The sequence below is a fragment of the Aethalodelphis obliquidens genome, unplaced genomic scaffold (genome assembly GCF_003676395.1).
Source record: "Aethalodelphis obliquidens isolate GAN/ISIS:26980383/991018 unplaced genomic scaffold, ASM367639v1 scaffold46, whole genome shotgun sequence".
NCBI lineage: Eukaryota > Metazoa > Chordata > Mammalia > Artiodactyla > Delphinidae > Aethalodelphis > Aethalodelphis obliquidens.
In genome coordinates this window covers 12268919-12294099 of record NW_020837990.1, presented here as the reverse complement: position 1 = coordinate 12294099, position 25181 = coordinate 12268919, and the positions used below count along the sequence as shown (strand labels likewise).

The window sequence follows — 25181 nt, the reverse complement described above, 5'->3', positions numbered from 1 at the left end:
CTCAAATTATCAGTATTGAAACACCAATTTTTTTGATTGGCCTGTCTGTCACAGACCATGGTTTTTGTAAAAATACAATAAAAATCAGTTACCGTAAGAGCAAAATTGGGGGGTGGGGGAGGACATACAAAATATAGCCTTAAAGAGTTTTCTTATTAAAACCAACAAACATAAAATTAAATTTCACTTAACAATCAGAACAAATGTAAACATAGGAAAGAAGAATTTTTTAAACTGTATCCAGTCATCAAAAATACACACATAGGCAATTAGTATAGAGAATTGCTATTACACTCATAAGGTTTTTTTTTTTAACATCTTTATTGGAGTATAATTGCTTTACAATGGTGTTAGTTTCTTCTGTATAACAAAGTGAATTAGCTATACATATACATTTATCCCCATTTCTCCTCCCTCTTGCATCTCCCTCCCACCCTCCCTATACCACCCCTCTAGGTGGACATAAAGCACCGAGCTGATCTCCCTGTGCCACGCAGCTGCTTCCCACTAGCTATCTGTTTTACATTTGGTAGTGTATATATGTCCATTGCCACTCTCTCACTTCGTCCCAGCTTACCCTTCCGCCGCCCCATGTCCTCAAGTCCATTCTCTACATCTGTGTCTTTATTCCTGTCCTGCCCCAAGATTCTTCAGAACTTTTTTTTTCTTTAGATTCCATATATATGTGTTAGCGTACGGTATTTGTTTTTCTCTTTCTGACTTACTTCACTCTGTGTGACAGTCTCTAGGTCCATCCACCTCACTGCAAATAACTCAATTTCATTTCTTTTTATGGCTGAGTAATATTCCATTGTATATATGTGCCACATCTTCTTTATCCAGTCGTCCAGTCAATGGGCATTTGGGTTGCTTCCATGACCTGGCTATTGTAAATAGTGCTGCAGTGAACATTGTGGTACATGACTCTTTTTGAATTATGGTTTTCTCGGGGTGTATGCCCAGTAGTGGGATTGCTGGGTCATATGGTAGTTCTATTTTTAGTTTTTTAAGGAACCTCCATACTGTTCTCCACAGTGGCTATATCAATTTACATTCTCACCAACAGTACAAGAGGGTTCCCTTTTCTCCACACCCTCTCCAGCATTTATTGTTTGTAGATTTTTTGATGATGGCCCTTCTGACCGATGTGAGGTGATATCTTGTAGTTTTGATTTGCATTTCTCTAATGACTAGTGATGTTGAACATCCTTTATGTGTTTGTTGGCAATCTGTATATCTTCTTTGGAGAAATGTCTGTTTAGGTCTTCTGCGCATTTTTGGATTGGGTTGTTTGTTTTTCTGTTATTGAGCTGCATGAGCTGCTTGTAAATTTTGGAGATTAATCCTTTGTCAGTTGCTTCATTTGCAAATATTTTCTCCCATTCTGAGGGTTGTCTTTTCATCTTGTTTATGGTTTCCTTTGCTGTGCAAAAGCTTTTAAGTTTCATTAGGTCCCATTTGTTTATTTTTATTTCCATTTCTTTAGGAGGAGGTGGGTCAAAAAGGATCTTGCTGTGATTTATGTCATAGAGTGTTCTGCCTATGTTTTCCTCTAAGAGTTTTTATAGTGTCTGGCCTTACATTTAGGTCTTTAATCCATTTTGAGTTTATTTTTGTGTATGGTGTTAGGAAGTGTTCTAATTTCATTCTTTTACATGTAGCTGTCCAGTTTTCCCAGCACCACTTATTGAAGAGGCTGTCTTTTCTCCACTGTATATTCTTGCCTCCTTTATCAAAGATAAGGTGACCATATGTGTGTGGGTTTATCTCTGGGCATTCTATCCTGTTCCATTGATCTGTATTTCTGTTTTTGTGCCAGTATCATACTGTCTTGATTACTGTAGCTTTGTAATATCATCAGAAGTCTGGGAGCCTGATTCCTCCAGCTCCGTTTTTCTTTCTCAAGATCCTTTGGCTGTTCAGGGTCTTTTGTGTTTCCATACAAATTGTGAAATTTTTTGTTCTAGTTCTGTGAAAAATGCCATTGGTAGTTTGATAGGGATTGCATTGAATCTGTAGATTGGTTTGGGTAGTATAGTCATTTTCACAATGTTTATTCTTCCAATTCAAGAACATGGTATATCTCTCCATCTGTTTGTATCAACTTTAATTTCTTTCATCAATGTCTTATAGTTTTCTGCATACAGGTCTTTTGTCTCCTTAGGTAGGTTTATTCCTAGGTATTTTATTCTTTTTGTTGTAATGGTAAATGAAAGTGTTTCCTTAATTTCTCTTTCAGATTTTTCATCATTAGTGTATAGGAATGCAAGAGATTTCTGTGCATGAATTTTGTATCCTGCAACTTTACCAAATTCATTGATTAGCTCTAGTAGTTTTCTGGTAGCATCTTTCAGATTCTCTATGTATAGTATATAAGTTTTTTCTGTTACCATAATTAAGTAGTTTTTTAATGTGAAATGTGTGCTTCTTGCATGTTCTCTTTAGACCTTGTGCATTAATTTGAGCTTGGATTGATAACAGTGCCCCTCAATGGGGATGATATACTAAACCTAAACTGATGTAATTTGCAGCCACAGGTTTTTGCCTCAGTTACTTTCTCATCTCTCAGCAAATAGTATAGTTTTGGAGGATGTTTACACTGCAGAAATCAAAGAGTGGGGAAGATCATAGATATGCTTAAATACTTGCTGAGATTTTCACTTAAGAAGTGAAAATACCATCTCTTTAAATAGTTGGTCTCTTAATCTCTGGAACATGGATGTTGTCATTTTTCTCACTGTGTGTTACAGGCTTATTGACATGTGATGACTGTAGCTTCAAACGGTAATTTTAGGTTCAGATATACCACACCTTTGTTTTTCATACAGTCCCCTTCCTGCCAGGCTTCAAAGCTTTTTCACCCCCTTGGCTGTAGCGGTTCCAGTTTGGACTGATCGCTTCAAAAAACAATTACTGTAGATTCTACTGTGCTTCCCAAGACTCATTTTGTAGGCAGTAGTTCAGGTTATTTTTCCACATGTATTAACTTGTACTTGTTCACATTGGATCTGTTAGGTTTCTCTGTGTTGTCGAAATCTCAAAAATCTTTCCCATTGACCCATTGATGCAGAATTTTCAACAGGAAGAAATTTTGTCTATTTGGAGAAGTCAATCATTTGTGAAAAAATTGTCTCATTTAGTGATAGATACAGTTTAAGTAGCATTTGTGTGGAATATTAGGAAAGATATTACTAGCTAGCCAAAATATAATCCCTTACAGAAAACGTATTGCATTCCCCTTGGGAATTTCTGTTTGCCCAAGGATCCAATCCTTTATTAGATTTCCCAGCTCATCCAGTATAGAAATGAGGCTCTGGTTTACTCTTTTGAATAGAAAGCACACTGTTTACTTGCCAGTTTACTTAGACATAGTCGCTCTGATAACAGTTTGGACATTTTGGCTGAAAAGTCTACATATTAGTTCTTAAGTGATCCTTTTTTCCCCTTCACAAGTATGAATGGCTACTGTGTGTGCTCTGTAAAGGCAATGGGGAGTTGTGACGAGCTGATCATCTTGGTTTGTGATACTAGCAGATATAGAAAAATATACAAAATGTTCAGTTACATTTAAAGCCTATAACATGTAGAGTATAGCACTCCTACTCCACACTTTTATAATACTGTTTTTGGAGCGTTTCATGATACCATCCATATTAAGACACTAGTCAGACAAGTATTTAGTAAGTACTTCACTTGTGCTGTTTTGTGCATAGTGCTAAGCAGTGTGGGGAGTGCAGAAGAGAATGACATGGCCCCTATCCTCAGGAAGCTTAAATGATGGTATCTTTTATTTTCTTATACACAGAGTGTTAGAATTAGGGCTGTTTGTGTCTGCATGTGCACCCAGATGTGCACGCACATTGAGATATTATGATACATATACAGATAATTAAAGTGTGAGGCAGTGTGGTATAAGTGATAAGGAGTTCAGAGGAAAGAGATTACTACCTGAGTGATGAGGGACTGTTTTAGGGCAAAGTGGCATTTGAGCAGGGTTTTGGAAGGATAGTTAGGATTTCAGTAGGAGTCTAGTAAAGAAGCTTGTTACAGTTTTAAAACAGTTTTTTTCAAAGTTTCTAGTTCCAGATCAGCCATTCACTTACCAGTTGTCTGAATTCAGCCAGATTACTTAATGACTCTGATCTTCAGTTTCCTCATCTACAAAATGGGAATTAGAGTAGTAGTTATCATAGAGGGCTTTTAGGAAGATTAAGTGAGATACTGTGACATGAACATGCTTTATAAACTGTAAAGTACTTTACAAATGTTAGTAAGTTTTATAATAAATATTGAGGATGGCATGAGCCAAGGCATGGAATTTAAAAACTAGTAAAACCAAAGCCTGGAGCAGAAAATATGTGAAGGTGACTATAAATATTCATTCATTCATACAGTTCCTAACTTCATAAAATAATCTTAAATAGGAAAGCGTTTCAAGGTTTATGTTGACCCCCTTTCCCTCAAAAGACCATTTCAGAGGGCTTTTAGATCTTCAGGTAAAACTTGAATAAATTGTTTTTAGTTTTATTGAATTCATACAGAATTAATTCATACAGAATTAATTTTCAAATAAACTGCTTTAATAGATATTATAACATAGCACAAAAATAGCTAATGTATCTTGCACAGTATATTTCTTTAAAGAACATGGTTTTGAGAACAAGTCTGCATGTTTTGGGGTATATCAGAATTGCTCCATTGATTAGGAGAACAGGGTGAGAATTATTTAAGTTACTTTCAGGGACCATCGTATCTCCTTTTACAGGTGGTTTGTACAATAACTTCATGAATGGTTGTTTAAAGGAAAGATATCCCTCTTCTGATGAGATGTCAGAATTTATTCATGTTCTTTGTTTTAAATAAATTTTATTTTTAAAATGTGGTTAGGAAAAATATTCAATAAATTTTTCAACAAAGAACAGAGAGAGTGTTTGGGCTTTAAAAGACATTTTTTTAATTGAAGTATAGTTGATTTATAATATGATTATTGCAGGTTTACAACATATTGATTCAGTATTTTTACAGATTTACCCCATTTAAAGTTATTACAAAATATTGACTATATTTCCCTGTGCTGTACAATATATCCTGGTTGCTTGTTTATTTTATACATGATAGTTTGTATCTCTTAACCTAAAAAAGCATTTTGAATTGTACTGTGGATATTATGCCAGTTGCTATTGTCTGGTCTTGGGCTCTCTCCACGTATCTGGGCTCCAGTGAAAATATGATTAGAATTACTTTTCTCAGGGCAAGGAACTTGGAAAACAGCGTTTTACTTGAACACTAACTCTCATTATTAAAAGAACTCTTTTTGTTGTTTGTTTACTGTATGATATCACTTATATGTGGAATCTAAAAAATACAAGAAACTAGTGAATATAACAAAAAAGAAGCAGACTCAGATATAGGGAACAAAGTAGTGATTACCAGTGGGGAGAGGGAAGGAGGGAGGGGCAATATAGGGGTAACAGGATTAAGAGATACAGACTATTAGGTATAAAACAATCTACCAGGATATATTGTACAACACGGGGAATATAGCCTATATTTTATAGGCTAACTATAAATGGAGTATAACCTTTAGAAATTGTGGATTACTATATTGTACACCTGTAACTTACATGATATTGTACATCTACTATACATCAATTAAAAAAAAAAGGACCAACCCTCTCATTTTATGATTGAGGAAGTTGAGGCACAGAGAGGAAAAGGCACTTAGCCAAGACCTTGAACTTGAGTCTCTGTGTGCTGTATTTCCCTTCATTCATTCTTTTATTGTTATTGTTATTAACTAATTTTGAGATTCTAAAAAGCACTTTTTGAGAGGAAAAAAAAGAATCCTGAATACTAATAGTGGGGTTTTTTGGTGTGTGTGAATAATTCTCAATTCTTTCTTCTTTTACAGACTACCTTGCTAACCACGGCCGGTTAAATGAGTCTGAGGCGAGGCGCAAATTCTGGCAAATCCTGTCTGCTGTTGATTACTGTCATGGTCGGAAGATTGTGCACCGTGACCTCAAGGCTGAAAATCTTCTGCTGGATAACAACATGAATATCAAAATAGCAGGTAACTGGGACACAGCTGGCTCTAACGTGATCAGATATGAGCCGTGGCACTCAGGGTGCAGAAACAGACCTTCAGGCAGAGATTCAGGAGCCTCCACCCATGACATCAAGCTCTCTCAGAATGTATTTTATTCATTTCCTTAGTCCTATGTGTAATAATGAAAAGTAAGGGAAATAAGTTCCTTATCAACGCACACTGTGGCAGGACTACGACTGGGGTCTGATTTGTATCCTCAGTCTGATTTGTGTTCAGGCCCCTTTGTGGCACTCCACTGAGTGTGTGATGATTGGAGGGGCTGATAGGGCTGGAGGAGTAGCATAGGTTGCTGGTGCTCTACCCTGCTCTCTTAATTATGACTGGTGGCTGCAAAGAGATTGTAGACAGAAGAATGACAAAGGAGGTAACGGCAGTAGAATGAGAAGCACCTTGCCTTCTTCTGATACAATAGGGTTTTGATTTATAACATGGAGACTAAGGATTATTTTGCTAGTTTTCCTCCTACCCTTTTCACAATTCGCAAAATCTTTTATAAATATTTTATATTCCAAGTTTCCTTTTTCACATGGTCAAAACTCTCATTCAGTCAATAAATATTTATGTGTCAGGTACTGTGCTATGCTAGGTACTAAGGATACAAATCAAAAAGTCATTTCCTGTGATCTTAAAAGTCTGGTGCGGAAATAAGAATAATGAAAATACAATATAATAGTTGCCAAAAAATATATGTACAGAGTGCAATAGGAATATAGATGTAGGAACATCAGTCTATCTGAGAAGTCAGGAAGCTGCACAAAGAAGGAACTCTTTGAACTAGGCTTGAGAGATGAGTTAGAAGCTTGCCAGGGAGGTAAACAGAAGTAGGACAGGTGAACTATGTAAATAACCACAGGTACAAGAGAGAGAAAGAGATTGAAATTGTAATGGTGGGGAACCATTGCTCAATATTAGTTAAATGTAAGATCTGTAGTTATGGGGGATTGATACAGGAAGAGCAGGTAGGCGAAGATCAGAATATGAAGGTCTTGAAGGCCATGAAAAAGATTTTAGAGTTTATTCTGTAGGTAATAGGGAGCATAGCCTATTGGAAATTTTAAGGCGGGGATGGAGATGAAGTGGGACTGGGACAAGATGATTAGATTTGCATGTTAGAAAGATGTCTCTCTGGCCACAGAGTGAAGATAGGTGGGAGATGGGGGTGAGACTGAAGACAGGAAGACTAATCAGGAACCTAATGCAGTATTCCAATTAAGAAAATGTGGGTGTGTGCTAGAGTACAGCAGTAGAGGTTGTAGGTGTGGGAAGGAGACAGAGAGATTTATTCTGGTTAGGGTTTGGAAGAAAATAAGGGGCACAGAGCAAAAGCTTAGCAAAGTTGTAAGCGGTGGTGTTTTGTCTTAGGGTATTAAAGAGGGACAGAGGCATCCACATGAGAGAAGCTGACCAAGAAGTGGTTGACTAGCTAGGTTGGATACTCACTGGACTCGCTAAGTTTAGGGAGAAAACAACTGCCTTAGTTTGCTGCACTGTGGTATAAAATATAAGTGAAAAGCCTCTGATTTGTACATTTAACTGGTTTATTTCTATGCCACTTATCATTCATTTTCAACTTGGGCATTTTAGAGAAGGCAAATAATTTTTACTTACTTTAACTTTTACTTACTTTAATTTTAATAATTAATTTTAAACGCCAATGTCACATTTGTTTCAGGGAAGTAATGGATTTTTCATTCTGTAGTCTGTGATTTTTTTTTTTTTCCTAATGGAATTGCCTGAATAAGACTGTTTTTTAAGTTAATTTGCTACATTCCCATTATATATGAAGATTTATACTGATTTATCTTTTTTGTTTTAAAAATACAGTATTAGTGTTTCTGTAATTTATAATGTGTGTTCATTTCTCCCAGTTTTCCTTCTTCTTTTGGCCCTTCCATTGGTCTCATTCATTTCACTCCTTTTTGCAAACTTTCTGTAGTGCACTTCACTGTAATTTTTTGTTTACTTCTCCTTGAAAGCATCAGCTGCCCTAAAATTGTCCTTCTCAGAGAGGACTCTTGTTTTTTTGAAGTTCTTTACTCTGTAGAAAGAAGGGGAAACCCCTGCTTCACCTTTACATTCCTTTATTGCCAAAACAAAACTTGCACCAAAAACAATACCTTAAAGGAGTTCTGGGAGTCATTTCAGGCAGAGAAAGAAAGGTTAGAGGTGGGAGTCATATGCTATAGGAATTACAGTGTCAAAATAGAACATCAAAAAACCTTGCAAACAAAATATGCAGAACATTCCATTAAGGTTATAACCAAGTTTTGCCTGGCTGTAATAATGTCTTCTATAATTCTAGCCTATAGTATAGGTAGATAAACCCAGTATTTCTGTCATTATGTGAAATCTAATTATTTGTTTGTTTTTGCTATTTTTATTTTTGAATATCTGAAATTCAAGGCCTTCTAATTTTTATCTAGAAGACAGGTAAAATCTCAGAGACCTAAAGTTGTTCTCTCTGGTTAAGCTAGTATCACAGCTAACATTTATTGAGCCCTCATTATTTGCAGGTACTCTGTTTTCAGATGAAAAAACTGAAACACAAAGAGATTAAATAACTTCCTAAGGCAATTCAGATAATAAGTAGCAGACCTGGAATTCAAGCCTAGATCTCTCTGACCACAGTATCTGGCTTCTTCCACTGCACCATGTTGTATTTTCTAAACATTGTTTTTCAGTTATTCCTCAAGGAGTACTCACTAACTGAATTTTGGGTTCCATCATTCTATATTTATACATTTAGTGTCCTTAATTCCATATCTCACAAGTAGATACACACACACACATACATGTACACGCAGTACAGCTAAGTGTTCAAATTTCTTATTGCCCACATTTTTTTCACTGTCATCCTCACCACCATTTACCCCAAATTTTAGCAAATGTTTATTAAGTATCTACTATGCTCCTGGGCTAAATCCTGGAGATTCAAATATTTCAAGACAAAAACAACAGCAATACAAAAACACTCAACTCTGCTCTTACCTTAAGGAGTTAATCCAGAACCAGACCTTTAAGTAAATATAACATAAAAAGATAACTGTCATACAGGCTATGAGGCTGGGAGGACGACTAACTTGCCTGGAAGAATCAGGGAAATTATTAGCTAAGACTTGATTAAGAAGGAGGCATTTGTGGTGGGATTGGGGGAGAGAAGGAGAAAGGAGGAGAGTTTGTTGAAGGGGTGAGGTAGGGATGGCAGCTCTAGGCAAATGGATCAGCACATGCAAAGGCAGGCAGCCCAGAGAACTCAAAGTGTGTAGGGAAACTACAGACCAGGGCTAGTGGAGCATAAGTGCCAGTGAGGAATGATAGGAAAAGAGCCTGGACAGGTAGGCAGAGCCAGATCATGGAGGATTCCACATGTCATCAGAAGTTTAGATGTGTTCCAATGCTGTAAAAGAACTTCTCCAGGGTATTTGTTTTAATCCATAGATTTTTATAACTTTTTTATGGCCCTGCTTCCCTTTAAAAATATCATCTTCTGATCTCTGAGGATTCTTCTTGAATTTTAAAGAAATCTAATACATGTAGGAAAGATGGGGCTCCATGGAAAAATTACAAAACCTCAGAATAAAATACAGAATTATTCTCTCAAATTATACTATCTCTGTTTATTCTGCTTATGAAGATCTCTTTAATTGCTAAATGGGCTGAATAAATGAACTGTTTTAACCATCTTGTATGTTGAAGTTGAAGAGAAGTGCAAACCAAAACTAGATTTAAATTAAAACATTTGTCTCTTTATAAGACAGAAAATGGAATAGAAGTATCAGACGTGGTTCATTTTAATAAATACAGAAACTTGGTTTTGAAATCAGCTTCTCGTTTATGCTCCTCCAGCGGGTAAAAACGTCAGACACTGGTGGGCCATGAATTCATCCACACCTGTGTGTGCTCATCGCCTCAATTATGAGACCTACAGCCATCGCAAAATACGAGTGTTAGGATATTCAGAGTAAGAGGCAGAATGCAAAGAAATTTTGGCTTTCATTAGTTTTTTTTTATATATAAATGTATTTATTTATTTTTGGCTGCATTGGGTCTTCGTTGCTGTGTGCAGGCTTTCTCTAGTTGCAGTGAAGCGGGAGCTGCTGTTCATTGCGGTGCGCGGGCTTCTCACTGTGGTAGCTTCTCTTGTTGCGGAGCACGGGCTCTAGGCGCGCGGGCTTCAGTAGTTGTGGCACACAGGCTTAGTTACTCTGTGGCATGTGGGATCTTCCCGGACCAAGGCTCGAACCCATGTCCCCTGCATTGGCAGGCAGATTCTTAACCACTGCACCACCAGGGAAGTCCCTTTCATTGGTTTTGATAATTGCAGTACTGTTTCCTCCATGCTATTTTGGCTATGACTATTTAGGCATTAACTTGAGAGTAAATAGATGAAGGACATTTAGTTTTATTCTTCAACTTTCCTAATCTGAAATGTTTATAATGAATACTTAGATAAGAATTAATATGTATGAATTACTCGGAGGAGGTTTTCAGAAAATATCACAATTCAAACAAGGCTTCTCATAAAGAATGTGGAGTTTGATATCAGACAGTACTGGTACAAATTCTGGCTGTGCCATTAGTAGCTGTGTGACCTTGGGCTGATTAATTAACCTCACTGAGCCTAGGTTTCCAAATCTGTTAAACAGAGATTAATCCATTTCTCAGGAACATTGTAGGGATTAGTGATAATGTTAGACACAGAGAGGTCATAGGTAAGATTATGGGCTCTAGAGCCAGGCTACCTGGATTTGAACCCTGGCACTGCACTTACTAGCTGCATGACCTTGGACACATTACCTAACCTCTCTGTCCTCAGTTTCCTTATCAGTTAAGAGGGAATGACAGAAGTTCATATCTCATAGTGGTTATTAGTTAATATTTGCAAAGTTCTTAGAACAGTGCCTGGTACATAGTTAGTGCTAGCTAAGATTTTGTTAAATAAATTGGGGGCTTTTGTTTTGCTTTTTAATATATTTATTTATTTACTTATCTATTTTGGCTGTGCTGGGTCTTAGTTTCAGCATGCAGACTTCTCAGTTGCAGCATGTGGACTTCTCAGTTGCGGGATGCAGACTCTTAGTTGCGACATGAGGGCTCCTTAGTTGTGGCATGTGAACTCTTAGTTGTGGCATACATGCGGGATCTAGTTCCCCGACCAGGGATTGAACCCAGGCCCCCTGCATTGGGAACATGGAGTCTTACCCACTGGACCACCAGGGAAGTCCCAAATAAATTGTTAATTAAGGTTCCTGGCACCATGTAAACACTCATAAAAGGTAGCTATTATTTGTATTCAGTGTATAATTGATTCCATGTGAAAACAAATTCTGAAAAGTTTGATAGCCATATAACCCCCCCACCGTGTCTTTTTTTTTTAATTACCAAGGTTTAAAGCCTTATTAATACAAATCTCAGAGGTACAAGGAAAGTTTATCATTTATATTCTAAATTGTCTCTGCTTGATGTAAATTAATTTTTTTTTCCCTTGGAGGGACCTTCAGTGTAATTAGTAATGTGATATAAGCCTGATTAATCTGACCTGTGCATCACAAGTCACTTGTCTTTAGCCCAAGAGGAATGCTTCCTTTCTGAATTGACCTATGATCTCTGAGTAGCCCATCATCTCTCATGACTGCTTCTAACAACCTTCCTGCTTATTAGAAGACCTTGAGACAGGGTTTCTGTATATATAATTCTAGTTTTGTGCCCTGGAACCGAAAAAGGGTGGGAGAGGCTGAAGCAGGTTTTGTTAGTGAAATATTTATTAAAAGTCTTCCATTTGTTATCCTCCTGCCACTAGTATTATGTAAAATGTGCAAAGAGCTTTTGCATCAGCAAACACAATGAGACCTTGTCTTTATCCTTCAAGCCTACTTAGCACTAGCCGCACATTAAGCCTGGAATATGGAAGACAGCTCAAAGGGTTTTGTTTCCTTTTGTTTTGTGTTTCCCCTCTTCACCTCCCTCCGCCTCCCCCACTCCATTTTGGGCTGAGGAAGAGCGTTTACTTGCTTCTTAGCTCACTGAACTCTCTCATTGAACAAATAGATGTCTCACAGTGGTCAGCAGAATCACATTTCATCTCAACTGTGATGATTGTTCTTGTGTCCTCTTGTCAGGTAGGGAGGGAGTGACTGGTGTTTGGAAGTAAACTGTGCAGCTGGCCTCTTGCTGGTGGGCAACAAGGTATGCAGTGACGTCAGCGTTGGCTGATCGGTATTCAGTTTGTGCAGTGGGTCAGCTCCGTCTCCACACTCTACTACCTTTCATTTGTCCGCTTTCATTTCCTCATAATTGTCTTCTTCGTTCCTATTATAATAACTACAAAAGATGTGTAACTCTTCAGCAAGACTGGATATCTGAATTCTACTGGTAATTTTAGAAACAAGGATAAATTTAACCCTAAAACCATCTGCTTCTCTGTAGGAGGATTTTTAAAATTATAAATTAGACATTATAACACACTGCTGGAGATTAAAAATTGCCTTGGTTGTGTTGATTCCTAGAAATCATTTACTTTCTCTTAGCTTGAAGACTGGTTTTCAATGTTTTGGTTGCTTTTTTCCTTTTTAAAATAATGATTTAAATTGTTTACCTAACGACTTCTATTTAGTCTTTGTTATTTAAATATTAAATCTTGAAAGTATTTAGTAATTATAATTATTTTGCAACAATAAACAGCGACAAACTGTTTAACACCTGTATCTTTTTCAAAACCTCCGTTTCATTCTTTATTTCCCGGCTACTGGAAGAGTGGTCTGGGGACCAGCATGAGCATCACTTGGGATGTCTGTTAGAAGTGCAGACTCTCAAGCCCACCCCTCGGCCTACTGAATCAGAATCTGCATTTTAGCAGGTTCCCCAGATGATTTGTATGCATGCTAATGTTTGATCTATTTCACTCCGACAGTATTCACTAATGTGCTTTGTTCCCATCAGACAGTAATCAGCTTATTTACTCTGTGTAAGGAAGGCCCTGTTATTCCTAAAACGTTAGCCCTTTGCTAATGACGATTGGGCACTGATAATTTATGTGATTTAGTGACGACAGTAATAATAATTGATTTTTGTTATCATGAAGGTTCAGGTCAGTCACTTTCAAAATATAAAGCAGAAAACAATAATAGTAGTTCTAATACTGTTTTCAAATATATCCATGGTCTGTTACTAGTTAGATAAGAGGTAATTAGAAGACTCAGCTTTTAAGGCCAAGTTGATTTCCATGAGTCAGTCAACACTAATTAATGTGGTTAGAGACTCTACGCCAAACACTCTCTTCTATCAACATTTTAGGCCACACAGAAACCAGGTGAGAAAATATGGATATATCAGGAAATCTCAAAACTAACGTTAAAGTAAAAACTTGGAGTACATGCCTTAGCGTTGTAGGGATAGGAACATAAATCATCTTCACATGAAAAGGACAAGATGTGTCTATTTTAACACATTCTTAAAATCAATATAGATTTCTAAAATGAATGTAGGTGTATATTTGACATTTACTTTGCAAACATCTTAATTATTCCCATTCATTTATTAAGGATGCTTTTAACATAGCATTCAATATTGTAGAGATGAGAAAGCCCTCACTTGTCGACTTCTGCTAGCAGAGGGATAAATTAGAAAATTTCTCATCTATATATAATGTAAAGAATTTTTCCTGGGTTTATAACAGCCTTATCTCCAATTTTAAGTTGGATTAAACTTCTCTGACTATGAGGCCTTACAACAAAAAAAATAAAAACAACTTCTCTGACTAGTGACGTTCTTAGAACATCTGTGGTATAGTAAAAAAAAAGAACACCTGGCTTGGAGTTCAAAGGCCCTGTATTTGAATACTGGCTAAGCTACTTGCAGCTGTAGATATTTGGGCAATTCGGTTAACTACTTTCAGTTTCCCCCTTTGTAAGGTAAGGACATTCATACCTCACAGGGCTGTCATCATGATTAAATGAGATAATATATACAAAAATACCAAGTGTGTAATGCCTAGTCCAAAGTTGGCAAGACATAAATGGTTTTTGGATTTGATTATAATTCATACACCATGTTGAAGGACTAGTTGTCATTTTGTTTCAAAAACTTCTTATGATTTCGTATCTTAAAATTGTGAAGCTAAGAGGTTCTTTGAGAAAGATTTGTCTTTTCCCTACTGTGCTCAAGAAATGTTGAAAATCTTGATTGATCTGACAAATTCAAGGTATGTTATGAGTGAGAGTTCAAGCAATTACTCCCACCAATTACTCCCATACAAATGACAAATTACCGCAGAGGAAAAAAACTTCTTTATACCTTCAAAATTTTGTCGGAGTTGTTTAGTCAATCATGTATGAATAAAAATAGTATCAAAATAATGCTAGTCTGAACCCTGAATTGGAGTGAGAAGTATCAGTATGAATTCATGGGTTATTGTTTTTTCTTAATACATATACATATAGACAGGCACAAAAACAAATGTAGGAGTGTGTGTGTGTGTGTGTGTGTGTGTGTGTACACTGATAAGCATTCATATGTATATTTCCTCTGATGACAGGGCCTAGACTCAGTGACAGCCCAGTTGCAGTGAGTACATCTAGGTCTTAGTCTTGGTTTCTAAATACCATTCCTCTGTAAAAGGAATCAGGGCGGGCTTCCCTGGTGGTGCAGTGGTTGGGAGTCCGCCTGCCGATGTAGGGGACGCAGGTTCGTGCCCCGGTCCGGAAGGATCCCACGTGCCGCGGAGCGGCTGGGCCCGTGAGCCATGGCCGCTGAGCCTGCGCGTCCGGAGCCTGTGCTCCGCAACGGGAGAGGCCACAACAGTGAGAGGCCCGCGTACCGCAAAAACAAACAAACAAAAAAGGAATCAGGGCTCCTTGGAAAAGCAGTTGATTCATGGGATGGGGCAGGAAAGTACAAGATGAGCCTGGAACATCTGGTACCAAGAGATAAGGAAATACTTAAAATGAAATTTTATAAGGATGGGGGCATGTTGAAAGGATACAGGAGCCAACCTGAATTAGCTCCTAGTGGCCAAAGCTGGAACTATTTAAGCATCAAAATAAATAACAATAGTATTGAATTATAACCCAAAGAATAAAATAAATACTTATGATGAATATAATATGACAGTATTGTAAAAAATAAACAAATAGTTTAATGAGTAAATAAATAAGAGAGGAAGAAGGGACAACTCTTGAAGAGTTGTAATTAATAACTGTAGAAGGAATGAGGGAAATGAAAGCTCACCGTTAGAACATCACAGTAATCGTTGCTGCAATCAAGATCTGCCTACGAATGCTAAATTAATGGGTGAAAGTTTAAGGAGAAACAGGGTATATATAGACTCAATATATCTTTAAAATATTTATTTATTAATCTCAAGGGGAAAAATAGTAACTTTATAATGGGGTAACCCAAAAGACACCACCTTAATCCACAGATCAAGGTTAACTCCACCAATAATTAAGCCATAATACCTGCACCCCATCATATGATGCCTTGAGAAGAGCACTTCACCTCTGTGATGTTCTTCCCAAAAAGCAATCATTTTAATCTAATCATGAGAAAACATCCAGCAAACCCAAACTGAGAAACAGTCTACAAAATACCTGACCAGCACTGGTCATGGTCAAGAAAGACAAGGAGAGACTGAGGAACTATTAGAAATTAGAGAAGACTAAGGAGTCATGACAACTAAGTGCATTGTGGAACCCTGCAGTGAGAGAGGACGTTAGAGAGAACACTGGAGAACTCTTAATGAAGTCCATGGTTTAATTAATAGTACTGAATCAGTGTTACTTTTTTTTTAATTAATTAATTTTTTTTTTTTTTTTGACTGTGTTGGGTCTTCGTTGCTGCGCGCAGGCTTTCTCTAGTTGCGGCGAGCGGGGGCTACTCTTCGTTGCGGTGCCCGGGCTTCTCATTGCGGTGGCTTATCTTGTTGCAGAGCAAGGGCTGTAGGTGCGTGCGGGCTTCAGTAGTTGTGGTGCGCAGGCTCAGTAGCTTGGCTTATGGGCTCTAGAGCACGGGCTCAGTAGTTGTGGTGCACAGGCTTAGTTGCTCCGAGGCATGTGGGATCTTCCCGGACCAGGGCTTGAACCCATGTCCCCTGCACTGTCAGGCGGATTCTTAACCACTGCGCCACCAAGGAAGCCCAGTGTTACTTTCTTAGTTTTGATAATTTTACTAATAGAGTTATGTAAAATGTTAACATTAGGGGAGGAAGCTGGATAAAGGGCATAGGGAATTCTCACTTTATTGTTGCAACTCTTCTGTAAAACTATTTGGAAATTAAAAGTTAAAACTATCAAAGTGAATCCAACATAGCATGGCATACATTCTATGACAGAGAAACAGGAAGCAAAAAAGTGTCTGAGGGACATAGCAGCCATCGTTTGAGGTATTAACTTGTAGATCAGAACATTTGAGAAGACATTAAACTAGACATTAAACTTTCCTTTCCAGCAAAGCCAGGCTGGGTCTGGGTCTAGCATAGAGAGGAATGCCCATGTGACTGTTTTCATAATGCTTTTCAAAAGTCAGGTGATAATGTGGGGTCTTTGATTATTCTCTGTTGTTATGAGACTATCTTCTGTGTTTGCACAGTGGTTGACACATGTATGCACTCAAATGTTTAATGAAGGAAGCAATGAATTTGGTTGGTGTGATGAAACATTAAATAACCATTCCACGTGAATAAATAGCGATAAGAAAGAAATCCTGGGACTTCCCTGGTAGTCCAGTGGCTAAGACTCCACACTCCCAATGCAGGGAGCCCAGGTTTGATCCCTGGTCAGGGAACTAGATCCCACATGCTGCAACTAAGAGTTCGCATACCACAACTAAAGATCCCACACGTGGCAACAAAGACCTGGAGCAGCCAAATAAATAATAAATAAATTTTTAAAGAAACATTAAAGAAAAAAATCCTGCATAGCTCTGCCGTTCTCGTATTTCATCCCTCTTGCTCGCCCCTCATTTCACTATATGCTTTTAGGCAGAAAGCTGCAGACTGTGAATGAAGCAAATTGTCCAGATTCCTGTGAAGAAATAAAAAGGCTTTTATTTTTAAGTGTTTTCCCATTGCCACTTCTTAAACCTGACAATTATTAACCTGCTCAAAAATAGCTACATATCACTGTACCAGAGAAAGACATAAAGGTGGTTAACAGTGAGAGCTCTGTAGCCAGACTTGGTAAGTCTGCAATTTAGTGTAACCTCTAGCAAGGTACTTAACTTTCTACCCTCACTCTTTCCTAAAATAAGGATACCTCATGGGGTTACTAAGAAGAAATTATCTTAGGAGAGCTTAGGTCAGCTTCTGACACTTTTAAAAGACACGATGACAGCATATTCATTCAGCAAACCTTTGTTGAACAGCTGCTGTGTGCTGACAGCGTACTAAGTCCTAGGGGAACAGACATATATCATTTCCCCCTTCTCTACTCTCAAGGAGTTTAGTCTGATAGAGAAGACAGATAAGTAAAACAAGAAGAAGAATTGCTATTCTTCTCTTCTGTTGAGTAGCTTACTCAGTGGCTACTGTTTATTGAGCACCTGCTTTGTTTCAATAGCATGCCTAAAGCATTAGTATGTTATCTACTTATGATGTAAGTGTACTTATCTACATATACTCACTTATTGTGACTATATGTTACTCATAATAACTTTGTGAAGTGTAGACATTGTCCGCATTTTGCAAATGAGGAAACCAAGGCTCTGAGAAATTAGTAATTTGCCCGAGATCACACAGCTAAGAGGAAAACCCAAGATTTGCCTGACTCCAAAGCTTTCCTTAACCCATACATCAGATGATTACAAATAAAATATTTAAGTGCTTTGACAGGGTTATAGAAGACATCTACATAAATGCTATTATAATAATTTTAATGAACCTGATTTTCTTTCGGTGCTTCTCTTAATGTTCCTACAGACTCAAGTTCCTGTTTTCTTCAGTTACCTACAGGAAATAGAAGTAACATCTGTTTAGTACCTTTTTTCTTCTAAGGTAACAGGACGCTTTCTTTGTCCCAGATGTGTACAGCCAAGGTTGAGACTAGGCTACTACAGGCACCATGGTGCTTTCCTAGTTTTTGCTCTCTTCCTGCCTATGAAGTGTCCAGTGAGAGAGCCTAGGGGAGTAAAGAGTCCAGGCCACCTTCCTGACAGACCTCTGTCCCAGTCACTCTTTGAGTTCGTTCTACAAGAGTCGGGGGAGGTTCAGAATGAAGGCGTTCTGGAATGGCTCTGTGAGACGTTAAAACGTTCCAGTGCTATTTAGAGAGTATTCTCAACTTACATGTGCTAAAACTCATCCTGTGATTACGGTTTAAAGTACAGCAATTATTGGACCTATTTCATGATCTCCAAACACACTTCCCAGAGCTTCTTGGGCTTTTCTGTGAGTGAAAGTAACATTTTCCTCTTTAAATGTTATTTGAACATCTAGTCCTTGGATCGTTTGAGAGTATAGTTTTTCTAGAAAATTAGAAACACCTATCAATATGGACACATGGGTTGTGATGTGATGTGAGTGGTTAGTCCTACAGGTGGAATTGAGAAGATAAGACCTCTCTGACAGTCATTTTGGAAAGCCGAGCATAGGACTGAACTGCAGTTATGTTGTGGAGGGAGGTGTTCTCGTCGCCTCGTACTCCTGGATGCCAAGGACAGGCCACAGCTGTGTTCCACCAGGTTTAGATGCACCATCTCTTTCCCCACATGCACCATCTTTTCTCTCATGAACGCTTAAGCTTCTCCACACTGTCTTTACCCTTCCTGTGTATTTTCTCAGGACCCTTTTCTCTGAAAGGCAGTAATTGGTAATGATGGCTTTGGTAGCTGACACTTCACATCTGCTGTGCTCCAGGCATTCTACATTCTTAGTCTCATTTAATCCTCACAGCATCCTATCTGGGTAGGTGGATTATCCCCTCACTTATAGATACAGAAAATAAGGTTCAGGAAAATTAAATAATTTACGTAGGGGCCTTGAGGCTAGAAAGTGGCAAAACTGGAAATCAGCTGTAGATCTCCCTAACTTCATAGGTCGTACTCTGCCATGAGGCTGTGGTGTTGGGGATCATGACTGTGTCTGTTACTACTGCTTATGTCAGGGAGCTTAGAGAATGCCTCCCCTAAGGTACAGAAGCGCACCATAGTCTCAGGGTGTGAGTGGAGTGTGAGTTTCTGTTAACTCATTGGATCCCCATAACAACCTGCTGACTACGATGTTTCAGTGTTACAGCTGGGGAGACTGAGGCTCACAAAGACTGAACACATGTCACGCAGCCAGTCAGTCTGGCGCCGGAGACTTGTTCCAGTCCCCTTGGGGCACCACCGAAAGCTCACTCTCCATGCACTGCGTATACCAGCCAGAGTAGAGCCAGTTCCCATCACTGAGGTGTATCCTTCAGCCAGGAGTCTGTTGCAGCATGAGACATTTTGGCTCTAACTTACAAAACAACAGGAATTTGTTCCTTCACTAAGACCATGTGACTATGTGAAGGCTTAGCAAAAGAGCACAAGCTTGCATTTATACCAAATCTCACTGCATTTGTCTTCTGCTGTAACTTTCATGCATATTGAAGGCATCTGAGTACAGTGTTTCCAGAGGGCATGCTGTTTATCAAAGCTGCAGATTCAGTGTGACTAATATCGTAAGGAGAAGGCCATTAACGATTTTGAAGTATAATGCCACCGCGTTCCATAAATGAGTAAACAAGTGATATTGGTGATAGGTGGCCTGTGGCTGGGTCACATGGCCATTGCATGTTAATGAGCTATTCAGATAAGTATCTGCCTAATTCAGGATGTGTGGGCCAACACTTAGAGAGCTGTTACTTAGGAAACACTGTCCTCAGTTGCCTTAAAATGTTATATTTATCTTGCTAGCCTGGGGCTGTGAGAGCAGCCGGTCCCTTGGTTGTGTTTAGGTAAATATCTTAGAGTTTTACTCATTTGTTTCTTTTTTTATAAACCATACAAGCTCAAGAGCTCTTAATCATGGAGTAATTGAAATTCTAAGATTATCAAATTCAAGTTGATTGTCCATATCAGTGGATTTTTCTTTCAGCCTTAAAAATACAAGAGATAAAGTCTTTTTCCAGCCTCTCGCTCATTCTCTTTGAGAAGAAAACTTAATTCATTAACACATTCATTCAACAAATATTTACTGAGTACTTAATATTTGCTATTCATTGTGCTAAGTGCTAAGGAAACATCATAAGATACATGCCATCGCATTCTCACAGAGTGAATAGTGGTGATATTGTTAATGTAGCATATTATAAAATTATTATGAGAAATTCAGTATAGTTTTAGAGCACAGATGAAAGTAACATTTATTTCCATCCCAATAGATTTCGGTTTTGGAAATTTCTTTAAAAGTGGTGAACTGCTGGCAACATGGTGTGGCAGCCCCCCTTATGCAGCCCCAGAAGTCTTTGAAGGGCAGCAGTATGAAGGACCACAGCTGGATATTTGGGTATTTCTTTGCTTTGCTGTGTTAAATGCATCTATAATGATAATACTTGGTACTCTGGCCCATCTCGGAATCTCTCGGTACCTAACACGTAGTCAATAGTTCATACTTTCCCTGTCCACTGGACTAAAATTAGAGCATCTTGAATTAGATTCTAGGAAAGAATTTCTAGGGAAAGATGTTATCATACTAATATCAGCAATGATTTAAAGTTTAGTAATCAAAATGATTTAATTTAATTCTTTTGGTATTTATTATAGGATGCTTTATTGCACTGGTCAGCATTTCAGATTTTTTTTTTTAATTCTGAGAAAATAGTAAATTCAAACAGGAATTTTTCAGTCCATATGATTTTAAGAGCCCTGAGGATATTTAGGAAAACAAAGAGTGTTTGAAGTTCTCAGTAGAAAAGAGACTGCATTGTTTTCTTCCCTAGAGCATGGGAGTTGTTCTTTACGTCCTTGTCTGTGGAGCTCTACCTTTTGATGGACCGACTCTTCCAATTTTGAGGCAGAGAGTGTTAGAAGGAAGATTCCGGATTCCGTATTTCATGTCAGAAGGTAACAACCTGTTTATCTTAAAATTATGTTTTACAAAATTTGTTCTGAAAATGAGTGCCTAAACAAAGGCTTCTCTTTTTCTAAGTTTGGGTGCCAAATAAAGTGACCGAGTCACTTTAAAAGCCGTAGAAATAAGCAACCCCTTCCATGTAGGTGAGAGAAATTCTAACCTTCCTACTCATAACTGGAAACAGAAAATTTCCCAGATTAAGAACAGCAAGTCTTCCCATTTACCCTTGTCTATAAATGTCCCAGGTTTATTTATATTTTTATATATATTTATTGGAGTATAAATGCTTTACAATGTTGTGTTAGTTTCTTCTGTACGACAAAGTGACTCAGTTATACATATACATATGTTCCCATATCTCTTTCCTCTTGCATCTCCCTCCCTCCCACCCTCCCTATCCCACCCCTCTAGGTCATCACAAAGCACTCAGCTGATCTCCCTGTGCTATGCAGCTGCTTCCCACTAGCTAGCTGTTTTACATTTGGTAGTGTATATATGTCAGTGCTACTCTTTCACTTCGTCCCAGCTTCCCCTTCCCCCCTGGTGTCCTCAATTCCATTCTCTAGTAGGTCTGCATCTTCATTCCTGCCCTGCCACTAGGTTCATCAGTACCGTTTTTTTAGATTCCATATATGTGTATTAGCATACGGTATTTGTTTTTCTCTTTCTGACTTACTTCACTCTGTATGACAGACTCTAGGTCCATCCACCTCATTACAAATGACTCAATTTCATTCCCTTTTATGGCTGAGTAATATTCCATTGTATATATGTACCACATCTTCTTTATCCATTCATCTGTCAACGGACATTTAGGTTGCTTCCATGTCCTGGCTATGTAAATAGTGCTGCAGTGAACATTTGTGGTATATGTATCTTTTTGAATTACGGTTTTCTCAGCGTATATGCCTAGTAGTGGAATTGCTGGGTGATATGGTAGTTCTATTTTTAGTTTTTTAAGGAACCTCCATACTGTTCTGCATAGTGGCTGTATCAATTTACATTCCCACCAGCGGTGCAGGAGAGTTCCCTTTTCTCCACACACTCTCTAGCATTTATTGTTTGTAGATTTTTTGATGATGGCCATTCTGACCGGTGTGAGGTGATACCTCATCTTTTCCAACCACAACGCTAGGAGACTAGATATCAATTACAGGGAAAAAAACTGTAAAAAATACAAACACATGGAGGCTAAACAATACACTACTAAACAACCAGGTTTATTTTAGACTTAGAGAAGCATTTTGTAGATACAGATTCACAACCATTTCACTCTAAGTATGAAATGGATTTTCCCACATCTTTTGGTGGGAAGTTACAAAATTAAATTTTTTAATTAAATTTAAAACCAACTAGCAAAACTGTTGAATTCAGATGAAGTGCCATAGTCCCTTCCAGTCTTGTATTGGTTTTTGCTGCATGGGCAGCAGTTAAATTTACTCAGTTTAGATTTTGGTTTTTATCCTTAATTTGCTTGTTCCTGGTAACAGAAGTAATGTTCTAGTAGTTAAGAGGATAGATTTTGGAGCCGGACCACCTGGTTTTCATCCTGAGTCCACCACTTACTGACAGTCTCGCCTTGGCAAGTTATATCTCTGTGCTTCAGTTTCCTCAGTCTATAAATGGAAATAACAATAGTTTCTAAAAGGGGTATTGTGGGGATTAATTAAATTAAGCTCTGTAAAGCTCTTAGCATGGTGCCTAGAACATAACAAGTGATAAAAGGCTAGTTTATGTGGGGGTAGTAAAGAATATGATGTCAGCTCAGAGAATAAGCTAGTGCCCAGGGTTGCAGCAGTGCAGTTTACTTAGTGTCATCAGAAGTGACTAGTGTTTCATGTACATTTTTCTCAGTTGCACTGATACGGAGAATAGCAACAGTCCCTTGGAGAGCTCCAGCCTCACTTAATAGCCTTAGTGTATCAGCCTCAGAAGTGACTGTAAGGAACCGTTTATTATTTGCTTTTTCTAGGAAGAAGGCTTGTTTTTTTCTTTAGTGGAAATCTAAGTCTGTGTCTAGATATTGTAAGTTGAGAAATTCAGTAAAAAGGTTTATTAAGTACAGAATTGGATAGATCTACACCCTCCTGTTTTTTCTTAAGTATTCATTCACAGTGATGGTTAATTTTGTGCGCCAGCATTCATCATGTGAACTTGACAAATACAAGTAGCGTTCAGGTATTCGTTTATTCATTTGACCTTCTGCTTTCCAGTGGGCACTGTGGAGGGTACAAAGATTAACACCATTGTACAAAGTCACATGAGTCAAGTCAATACCCCAAAGTGCAAGGTGATTTACGTGACTTTTGTAACATTGTGTTTTCTGTAGATTGTGAGCACCTTATTCGAAGGATGTTGGTCCTAGACCCGTCCAAACGGCTAACCATAGCTCAAATCAAGGAGCATAAGTGGATGCTCGTAGAAGTTCCTGTACAGAGACCTGTTCTCTATCCACAAGGGCAAGAAAATGAGCCATCCATTGGGGAGTTTAATGAACAGGTTCTGCGATTGATGCACGGCCTTGGAATAGATCAACAGAAAACCATTGAGGTAAAGTGGTCAGAGATTCGACTAAAGAAATTTTAGGACTCTGTTGTACTTAGTAACTTGAAATTTCATGCTCATACCTGTCATCCTGGTCTTTTAGCCATCCCAGTACCTAGGCCTACTGTTCAGTGTTCCCTGAAGATTTCGTCACACTATATTTATGTTTGCTTTCAATCAATATAAAAATTCCTCCCTTTGCCCCAACTGCCAAAAATATTTAAAAGGAAGTGTTTATATAGGATTGAGAAAAGACAAAGATGGAAGCTTAGCAAATACAAAGTAGAAAGCTTCTTCTAAGATGAAACATGAAGTTCTATACAGGTAATAAGCTAGTTTATATGAAACATAAATGTGCAAATATGGAACAAGGCTGAGGGCTGAGCAGGAAACAAGAAGGGTAGGCATCGGGTTTAGGTTGTGAACTGAAGAAACTCAGAAGGCAAAAACAGGTGGATTCCTGATTTGGAAGTTTTATGGGTCATAGAACTGAGAAGGTCATGAACCTGGGAAATTCCTTGGCAGCTTTGTTTCTGTCCTTTAACAGCTGGCATGTGCATAGGATATGCATATGTTTAATACCCCCGCAACAGGCAAAGAACAAACAGTGCTTTTCAGGATGAAGCATGACAAGAAAGACTATAAAACGCCCCCCTGTGAAGATAAAGTGCTCCAAACTGTGCTGCCTTTTCCTTCATTGCAGCCATAAATGAAACCAGACTGCTTTCCTGCTTTGCTCATCACGTGCTTAGAGAGGTTTTTTTGTACTTGCCCTTGAAGGCAGCTGTGAGTGCAGTTCCCCGTCCTGTGATGTTTGCTGCCAGTGCTCTGCATCTGAGCTGCACTGCACAGCACTCATGCAGCCTGTCATGTGGAATTAGACGCCAAAGGAGCCGTTGTTTTGCTGTTCCGTTAGTATCCTGGGAGAGCTGGCCAGCTAGGGATGTGAAAAATTGGGAAGCGACTTTATTTTCAAGGTTTCAAGAGGGTTGGACCGCAAAAACAAGAGGAAAAAATTACCTAAGAATGGAGACCCAGCGTCTCTCAACCCAGCATCCAGATGTCATTCTCCAGCCCAAAATAATCACCAGAAATTTCCCCAGAGACTTTAATCATTGACTTCAGGGTTTGCAATGGTTTGGACTTGTGTCGAGGCTGTGGAATTAGAGCCTCTGGGCTCAGGTTACTAAACAACCTTACAGCCTAGTTGCAGCTATGAGATGGCACCATATACCGGCATTGGGGAATGTCTGCATGAGACAATGATGGCATTTTCTCTGAATGCAGAAAAATAAATGGATCCTATTAATGTAAAAGAGCCAGTCAAGTCATTCAGAGGTATCATCCTTTATACAATTAATGAAGTTATCTGTCTTCTATTCTAAATTCTGGAATAGCTTTCGTTTTGAGGCATACTTTGCTTGTTACTTTGCTTGTTTTTAAGAACACATGGTATCTTCCCTCCTTTTTAAATTTATTTTTCAGATTTTATTGAAG

The 25181-nt window shown here is 38.3% G+C and overlaps 1 protein-coding gene across 8 annotated transcripts in view; it reads left to right on the top strand.

Moving 5' to 3' along the window:
• SIK2 (salt inducible kinase 2) overlaps window positions 1-25181 on the top strand; it is a 132073-nt gene that overhangs the window by 77834 nt on the left and 29058 nt on the right. For all 8 annotated transcript variants that reach the window (XM_027082341.1, XM_027082344.1, XM_027082346.1 and 5 more), the window contains 4 exons: window positions 5912-6073; window positions 20449-20573; window positions 21007-21130; window positions 23470-23690. In XM_027082341.1, coding sequence (XP_026938142.1) covers window positions 5912-6073; window positions 20449-20573; window positions 21007-21130; window positions 23470-23690 — 632 coding nt within the window. The remainder of the gene's footprint in view (window positions 1-5911; window positions 6074-20448; window positions 20574-21006; window positions 21131-23469; window positions 23691-25181) is intronic.